This window comes from Hirsutella rhossiliensis, assembly GCF_020360975.1.
Source record: "Hirsutella rhossiliensis strain HR02 chromosome Unknown scaffold00008, whole genome shotgun sequence".
NCBI classification, from domain to species: domain Eukaryota; kingdom Fungi; phylum Ascomycota; class Sordariomycetes; order Hypocreales; family Ophiocordycipitaceae; genus Hirsutella; species Hirsutella rhossiliensis.
In genome coordinates, this window is record NW_025408674.1 from 1,207,416 (window position 1) to 1,217,118 (window position 9,703).

At 51.7% G+C, this 9,703-nt stretch overlaps 1 protein-coding gene across 1 annotated transcript; it reads left to right on the forward strand.

The window, feature by feature from the left end:
- Positions 1-6,514: 6,514 nt before the first annotated feature.
- Positions 6,515-6,844, forward strand: HRG_07424 (uncharacterized protein; the record flags this gene model as incomplete). The annotated part of the gene is made up of 1 exon (XM_044865895.1): positions 6,515-6,844. One exon carries the CDS (start codon positions 6,515-6,517, stop codon positions 6,842-6,844), a length of 330 nt encoding a protein of 109 aa, XP_044718859.1.
- Positions 6,845-9,703: the final 2,859 nt, after the last annotated feature.

Genomic DNA, 9,703 nt, shown 5'->3' on the forward strand with positions numbered 1-9,703 from the left:
CGAGGTCTCTTTAGTAATGGCAGATTTATCTTTCTCTTTCGGACAAGATATCCAAATCATTCAATTCTGCGTGGCTATACTCAACCAATACGGCACACAGAACATTGAGCTGCGGGCGCGTTTGGATGCACAGAAACGCGAGAGCAAACACCTTGTCCAGCAACTGCAAAGTGCAGTAAACCATTCACAATACCAAATCCGACACATGCAGAATCTTGTTTTTGAGCTCAAGCAGGAGGAACAACAGGCTGCCGATTGTCGTCGGTTGCAGCAACAGGTTATTAATGCTCAGCGGGGCCTCATCAACAGCTTGGAGATTGAACTTCTCTCGGTTAGATCTCAGCCTGAACTGGGTTCTGCCCGCCCAAGGGAGCAGCAAAATGCCGCGACAGACCTTGTTGGCGTCTTGCCTGGGCCAAGGGACGATTGTGTCGATACAACAGGAGATGAAACTGAAGGGACCAGCCTTTTAGTCCCAAAAGAGGGACGATTTCGTCTGGAGTAAATTGCCTGTCTGGCACAACAGCATGTTCTCCCTTGGGGTTGCGAAACAAAGAGTTCAGACGCAGGTAAAAGAGTGGGCGTTATGGGACTTTACACCGCGTATTGCGCCAAAAGTAGAACGCGCGCTCCAACGAGTGGTGCGCAATTGACAGTTAGGGCACTTGGTCTGTGTGTGACACCGCACAACTTCTTATATACGTGCCACTCAGAAAATTAGGAAACTTACAACATAGGTACTATCACGCGCCTACGGACCTGGGTTGCGTCATCTGAAACCGAAGTGGGGATCGCGACGGGCGGCAGGAGCTACCGGTATATAAGAGGGGATGACCACGGCCCACTGGAGGGCTCTTTGGAGATCAACAATTACATCGCTGGCCCCCGTTCTTCACTCTCTGTTTCGTCGTGATTGTGTGCCTTACAGGTAGCGCCCCGAGAAAGTCTGTTTTATGGAACTTATCGCATGGATGATGAGTGTCACGGCACCAACCTGGCTTCAGTCACGTGCCTCCCTGTACTTTTTCTGGACTCTGTTTCACCTCCATAGTTTGCCCTCCTCACAGCATAACATAGATCTTCCCTGGCATCCTAGGTCTGCCCCGTGATAATGAGCAAGTGGTGTTATAGGGCTGGAAGCCCTGAGCTGAATTACGGGACGGACAAGGAACCCTTGTCTCTACCCCTGAGCCCCTGAGCTCACAGCTACATCATAAAAGGGGGATCTAGCTGTATACTCTTCTCTCTTCTTCTTCTTCTTTATCAGGATAATAGACTGTATTTGGCCACAACCTGGTTGCATGCCCAGTTTGGTGATGCCTTTCACAAGTGGGCATAAAATCGGGGACTGGAAAACTCTTGATTCTCCTACCTAGAGTGTAGAATGAGCAGCATCTTTATAGGAGATCCGAATGAGTGACTAGAAGCTGATGGAAGGTTCTGTGACTGTTAAGGTGGTGACGCAGTGGCTACTGTGCGAATTAGGAGCCAGGCCATTGGAGGCTGATGTACCGTGTGTGGCAGAATTCGTATTTGTCCTGGGACCATATGTGTCCTGGGATTCATTTTCGTCCTGGGATCATATGTGTCCTTGGACCGTGTGTGTTCCGGGACCGCATGTGTCCTGGGACCATACGTGTCCTGGGATCGTACGTGTCCTGGGGCCGTATCTGTCCTGGAACCATCTGTGTCCTGGGACCATCTGTGTCCTGGGATCCATTTTCGTCCTGGGATCATATGTGTCCTGGGGCCATGTGTGTCCTGGGACCGTATTTGTCCTGGGACCGTCTGTATCCTGGGACCGTGTGTGTCCTGGGACCGTATCTGTCCTGGAACCATCTGTGTCCTGGGACCATCTGTGTCCTGGGATCCATTTTCGTCCTGGGATCATATGTGTCCTGGGGCCATGTGTGTCCTGGGACCGTATGTGTCCTGGGATCGTATGTGTCCTGGGACCGTGTATGTCCCGGGACCGTATGTGCCCTGGGATCATATGTGTCCTGGGGCCATGTGTGTCCTGGGACCGTATTTGTCCTGGGACCGTCTGTATCCTGGGACCGTGTGTGTCCTGGGACCGTATCTGTCCTGGAACCATCTGTGTCCTGGGACCATCTGTGTCCTGGGATCCATTTTCGTCCTGGGATCATATGTGTCCTGGGGCCATGTGTGTCCTGGGACCGTATGTGTCCTGGGATCGTATGTGTCCTGGGACCGTGTATGTCCAGGACCGTATGTGCCCTGGGATCATATGTGTCCTGGGGCCATGTGTGTCCTGGGACCGTATTTGTCCTGGGACCGTCTGTATCCTGGGACCGTGTGTGTCCTGGGACCGTGTATGTCCTGGGACCGTGTGTGTCCTGGGACCGTATGTGTCCTGGGATCATATGTGTCCTGGGACCGTGTGTGTCCTGGGACCGTATCTGTCCTGGGACCATCCGTGTCCTGGGACCATCTGTGTCCTGGGATCCATTTTCGTCCTGGGATCATATGTGTCCTGGGACCGTGTGTGTCCTGGGACCGTATCTGTCCTGGGACCATCCGTGTCCTGGGACCATCTGTGTCCTGGGATCCATTTTCGTCCTGGGATCATATGTGTCCTAGGACCGTGTATGTCCCGGGACGGCATGTGCCCTGGGATCATATGTGTCCTAGGACCGTGTATGTCCCGGGACGGCATGTGCCCTGGGGTCATATGTGTCCTGGGGCCGTGTGTGTCCTGGACGGCATGTTTCCTGGGACCATACATGTCCTGGGATCCATTTTCGTTCTGTGATCATGTGTGTCCTGGGATCGTGTGTGTCCTGGGATCGTAAGTGTCCTGGGACCGTATCTGTCCTGGGACCATATGTGTCCTGGGATCCATTTTCGTCCTGGGATCGTATGTGTCCAGGGGACATGTCACATATGTGTCCTAGGACAGTCCTGGAACCATGCGTGTGTCCTGGAACCATGCGTGTGTCCTGGGACCATATGTGTGTTGCCAGGGTGGCAAACCACTCAATCAACTCAACCAAAGAGTCAAATTGAGTAGATTGACGGCTTACATCAGCGAACCTCTCGTTGAGTTGAGCAATCCAAGCCCTCGTTGAATTGATTGCGTTGATTGATGGAGTTGATGCCCTACCCTACCTATTAGTAAGCTACTTAAGGTCCTCAACACCATCAACTTCTCGTCCTTCGTGGGGCACCTCTTCGGGAAGACATCGTCATCGACTGAAGCATCAATAATCCCCTGGTAGTCGGGTATTAGCCCTGCCTTCAGCCAAGACCGAATTGCCTGGCCTGCATTGATCGTGTTAGCCTGAAGCCGGCTGCGTAGTCGTGTGACCATTAGCCCAGCAAATGAGAACGCCCTCTCGCACTCTGCTGACATTGGCGGTATAGATAGCATATCAAAGGCCATTCGAGCAAGTCTGGGATACGTTGACTCTTTGAGTTGCCAGTATTGGAACGGATCCGTGATGTCTCCGTCATCTGCGCCGATATCAACAGTCCAGCGATCGAATTCATCGGCAGTAGGTGGCCCACGACGGGTTGTGGCCGTCTGACCAGCTTGTAGCCGGTGCCTCAGTCGGAACTGTTGGAACTCGTTCAAGTCGTCAACCTTTCGACGTTTAACCATCGGAATAGCCTCGTCATCGCTGAGAATTAATGACTTATAGTCGCGTTCCCAGATGCCCCGAACAATCCGTCGTGCCTCAAGGACCCATTCAGGTCGATGAGCCCAAGCCTCCTCAAACCATTGCAGTCGCAAGGCGGGATGGAGAGCGACTGCAGCATAATATACCGGGCACTCAACCAACTTGATATAGTATTTCTCCAACTTCTTCCACCCCAATTCGACGTTTATCGCGAAATGCTCGGAATCAGGCACATCCTTGGCGAATTCCTTTGCCTCTTCCAATCGTTCAAGGAGATATTCGAATGCTTGGATAATATCCCATGCTGTTCCGTATGCCACGAGGTTGCCGCCCTTACGCACCCGAATCTGGGCATCTCCCTCGAGGGCCTTGATGGCATTTTCGAAGTGCTTAAGAATATTCCGAAAGTGGCTGATCACTGTTGATGCGTTTTTGCGTGTCCCTACGCACACTGGAGCGTTGGGCACGGCACCAAGCATCAAGGACACCGGCTGCCGCACGCACAGCCATGTGAACAGGCAGCCGTGTGAACAGGCAGCCGTGTGAAACAGGCAGCCGTGTGAAACAGGCAGCCGTGTGAACAGGCATCGGTATGTGGCTGCCTTGTAAACCGGCCGGATCGCCTAGATAGTCCGACCTGGCTGCCTCCTACATAAGGATGAGGCAGTCATAGCTTAGTTGGAGAAACAACGATCCCACTTCATCTCATCCATATGCAAATGCATCAACTGTCCAGTCGTTACCGGTCAGCAGGTCAGAATCTCGGAGGCATGCAGGCATGTCTTTCTTCTTTGACCTGCTTCGGGTATATTCGAACTGTTCCAATGCGACGAGGTCGTCAAGAAAGTCGTGCAGTAGAAGGGCTCGATCCATCATCTTATAATGGGACAACCATCGTGTCATGTTATCCGTTAGAACGTCAACTGGTTTCTTCGTACTGTCCCTCTTGCGTTGTAGATCCCGAAGCATGTACGTTAACCTATCCGATTGATGAATCCAGTGGACAAGGTTGTGGAGCTTGCCAATAGGCCCCCTCTTCCGCCAGAGATCATGTCGAGCAAGGTCCAGGTCGAGTCGCTCTTCTGATTTGAAGACTTCATTATCTTTGCCAAAGAGCAGCGCTTTGGCCACGAGATTGATGATATGCCCAAAGCAGCGGCCCCGTCTCTGCTCCCCTTAAAAATAAAAACCGTGCCCCAGTGCTGCTACCGCCGTATCGTTATTCTTCGCATTGTCAAGCGTGAAATACCCGATCTTGTCTTGAATCTCGAATGATTCGATCACTTCCGCCACCTGCGACGCTATATTCTCGCCAGTATGAGACTCTCGGAGTTCAGGAGCCCAAGGATGATCTTCTGTGGCCGCTTTTCCTTAGAGAGATAGAACGCAGCAATCCCATTAAGCGCATAGCGATTGGGCGATCTCCAGCCGTCAAACGCAAGGTGTATCTGCCCGGGCGCTCCTCAGTTCCTTTATCACAATATGCTTGTACTGGTGGTATTCTTGGAAAAGCTTCGTTCGAATAGTCGAGTGTGTCATGTGGGCTTGAGTCAGGGCGATCGAGGGATTGAGGTATTCGAGAAGACGCCGGAATCGAGGGGCTTCAACTGCGCGGAAGGCAACATTCGACTCGGTGATCCAAGCAAGCAAGAGAGATTGGAAGACATCTTTATCGAATTGGTTTTTTAGCTTGTTAATGAATGCTTGCTCCTTCTGGTCATTGGCATCGAGGTTGAAGAATTGGGCAATAGAACGCTTGTTGGTTGTAGAACCCTTCGGTAACCGTCTACCTGATGGGTCAATAACATTGTGAGCATCATGTAGATGGCGCTCAATGTTTAGGGTCCCTTGCCGCGAAGCTCACGGGTCCCTTCGGCGATTTCTTCGGTAAACACCGCTCACAGACCCAGAGGCGATTATCTACGTTAGCTTGACGTTCAATGTCGAACCCAAAGCTCCAGATCCACGATTTGAGCTTGCCGGCGCGTTGAGACTTGGTATAGCCGCGGAAGTGATGCCAGGGAAGGCATCCCACTCGAGATGGGGAACGGGGCCTGAGTCGCCTGAATCGCCTGATGGCGGCAAGGGAGTAGAAGAAGGCTCAGGAGATTCGCTCATTGCATATAGGAATGTTTAGATCAGCCAAGGCGTTGTGGAAGAATCGAGAAGTGTAAGTGGAACTGAGGCGAGAGATTGAACTTTGTTGTGAAGCGCGTCGATGCGCGCAGCGCGTCGACTCTTCCAACGGAACAGGGGGCCCTGTTCCCCGAAGAGGAGAGCAGGCTTACCTACAACGGGCCTGAGTAACCTGTAAGGTTAGTGGTAGCTATATACCCAATCCGTACCTACATTTCGCCTTGGCCACCTACCCTACAGGATCCCTGACCGTCAACGGCAATCTCATCAATCCATCAATCAACGGGAGCATGAATTGAATTGACAAGCTTATTCAGCAGACACTCGATTGAGTTGATTGAGTTGACGGTTGCTCAACTATATTGAGCAACCGTTGCTGGATTGAGTGGTTTGCCACCCTGTGTGTTGCGGTCATATCGGTCCCAGGACCGTGTGTGCTGAAGCCATATTCGTCCTGGGACCGTATGTGTCCTGGGACCATATGTGTCCTAGTGTTATCTCTGTCCTGGGTCTGTGTGTGCTGCGATCATTTGTTTCTTGGAACGGTATGTGCTGCAGCCATGTGTGTGCTAAGACCGTGTACCCGTGCCACGCTCCACTTATTTCGCGTTCGTTTCTACACCAGCTCCATAAGAGAATTGACGACACAGACGCAGAGAACCGAGGCTTCAATGGTACCCAAGATCACCTTTGCAAATACCAAGAAAACGGCCAGCTAGGCATTGAGGGGCCTCATCATGGAGACGCCGGCTGAGGCCGTGATCATGGTGGGGCGAAGCGCGTCGCCTGCGTCGACACCCGCGAAAAGATCGACACGCGTCGTGAGGCCAAGCACCAAAATTCGAGAAGCCGCGCGACAGCCCGACGATCTGGCGGAGAAGACAACACGCGCAACTAGGCTTGCAACGCGCATTGCCTCGGACGATGTCGCCATCAGTGACGCGACTGAGCGGCGCAAAGTTGCCAGCAGCAGCAGTGGCGCGAACGAAGGCCGAGCCATGCTCCAGAAAGTTCTCGAACTCTTGAGCGAGTCACGTCAAGAAACGCAAAGCTCAGCCGAGCGATAGATGCGCAAAACGAGATCATATCAAAGCAACAACAGATGACAGTACTAGCAAACCAGAGTGCACAGTACTAGCACCATACAGCCTCTCATTGACAGACCGGGCTTCCGCTGCTGAGAATAGGATGCTGAACACTTGGAGAAATGGGCCTTCAAGCAGGCCTGTCAACGGCGAAATTGGAGGCTGAAATGTACGGATAGGAGCAAAATGTGGGGCTTCTGGGTGTTGCAGTCGAAAGTGGAGGATATGTAAATAGCTTAGTGTCGCGGCCCTCTAGGGTTGGTCCCTCCGGGCGGAATAAATTGCATTGCATTGCATAAGCTGGTGCTGGACACCGCATTAGCCAGTATACCGCAATAGCCAAATTTTTCTCCGTCCAACTTCAACCCCCTGCACTTCAACCAGGTCACATTCTTTTGACTTGCCGAAATGGAAGCCCGTATTCAAGAAGCTCTTCGATATATTGAACATTTTTCTGGTGCTAAGGTGGCCACGGTTGCTCGGGAATTCGGCGCACCACGTGTCGCGAAGCACGTCTGAGATCTTGAGCTCGAGGTGACCATAAGTGTCGGTAGGTCTCTACACAGGCCTGCGTGCAAATCGCAATGGTATGTGTAATCGTTGATGTCTGTTCTAGAAAGGGGGAAGAGGGGGCAAAGGGCACGGAGCTAGCTATGTGTCCTCCGCTATCCTCAACTGCACACGTGAGAGCGCACGTGACCTATCTAGATGGGTACAATGGATTACTACAATTCCCACACTGGCAACTTTTCTTTGTGGTTGCAATCGCTGTAACGAGCAGGGAAAGAGAGGAGAGACCAGCTGCAGTGGTGGCAAATGTCAACAGGCCCAAAAAGTGGGGCCATAATGAAAAGAGGGGAAAAGAGTGTATTGGGGTCAAAGAGGTGAACAGTCGAAGAAGATTTGGAAGACTTGTCGGTGACAGGAACTGTTTGATTGTGTATACCTTGAACGTAGCGCTGATGCTTGAACGTAGCGCTGGTGCTAATCAAATGCGTTGGAGTCAACCGTTGTACTTGTGGTCATCGAGGTCTTTGGCTTGGCTCGAAATTGTGCTTCCTCGAGCTTTTCTTCTTTGTGGGCATATGGCTCCTCTAGGGACTACAGGCACATATTGTTATTTGCTCTTGTGTGCCGGCCGGTCCTCGAGGCTCCGTGTGCTGCGGGCTGGGGCTTGTTCTTTGATCCGGGCGGGCGTCCTCTCTTGTGGGGTTTCATGCCGGTCTGGGGGTTCTTCTTCTTCCTGGGTAGGGGTCTGAAGGATGTGGAACGTGATCCTTCCGACTGGTGTTTTGAGGGCGATGGAACCAATCGAGTGAGTGGCTTCGCCGTGTCCAAATGTGATGGTAGCCTGGCCGGAGGTTGAGCTGTCTAGGGCTACAGAGGGTCTTCTCGTTGTAGAGCAATGTACTGAGAGTGACCGGCTGTAGAGACTTTGCTGCACCTGTGTCAATCATGATGCCTGGGAAATTGTCCACTGAATATTGATCTTCAATGACGAATTGCTAGGCGGGAACAATGGTTTGATCCGTCCGGTAGACTTCTCCATTGTCTAGGGTGATTGTTGGTGCCATTGTCAGGTTCTTCCCATATGTCGTCGGTAGTGAGTTCATCAAGCTCATGACCTTCGTAGTCTATAAGATAGGCTATGAAGTTTGGAGGTTGTATGCCTGTGAATTGACAATGTGCGACATATTGGTCCTTGGCCTCTTGTCGTTCTTCTGCAGAGTGTTTGGTTGACCAGCAACCTTCTTGTCCACAAACAAAGCACTTTTGGTCCAATTGCGATTGGTGTGGCTAGTGTAGTTGCTATGGCTTGAGGGCCTGTAGCTTCCACGGTTGTAGCCTTGTCCATATCCGCGATTGGGTCGTTGTCCTGAGTATCCGTATCTTCCTCGTACGCGGTTGTTATGGTATCGGCGATCGAGGTAGTACTGATTGTTCGGATTCGTTGGTCCAAATGATCCGTCAGGGCTTTGCAAGTACTGAGGGTTTGTCTGTCGGGCAAGGTGGGTCCAGGGTGGTTTTCCATACCCAAGTATGGAAATACCCTTTCCATACTATGGCATGGACAGGGTATGGATATGGATCCATAGTATTTCAATACTCAGTCGATAATTGGCCAAATTGCGCCACTGACCGGGACCCCTACAGCGCCATCGTCCAGGGGTCTGAGGGCCTTGAACACCGCTAATTCCCACACAAACACAAATCGCTTTCCCACCATTTTGCACCAACGCGTCGGACGAGTCAGTTGTCGAACTATGGATACTGCAAGTACGTTATCCTTCTTCGATGCTGAATCTATTTTGTCGGACTCTACGACATCAAGATCTCGCAATACAAGAGGCAAAGCGGCTATCGCAACGTGGAAGCATGCTCGCGTTGCAGCAGAGGGGGAGGAAGAGTTTAAGGGCCGAAATCGCCTTCTCTATTGCAGTCATTGTCCCCAGACAAACCCGTACAGAACTTCAGTTACCACTAACTTTCGAAAACATCTGGAGGGAAAGCACGATATTCGAGTCGTGGAAGATTTGACTCCTCTTCAATCGTCCATCTTTGAGGGGTTGAGCAACTCTACCAGCAAGCACGGGACTTGGGCCGCACAACGGAGATTGAGTCGGAGGTCTTCAAACGCTACCTGGACCAAGACAAGATAAACAAAGCCTTAGCTTTGCTGATCGTCGCACGAAACCTTCCTTATCGAATTGTCGAATCCCGCGAATTTCACCTCTTCATTTCGACCTTGAACCCGGTCGCGAAGGACTATCTCCTTCCGCCCACTCGACTATTCCACGAATTATCGACAATCATTTCCAGTCGGCCAAGGATATCGTGCGA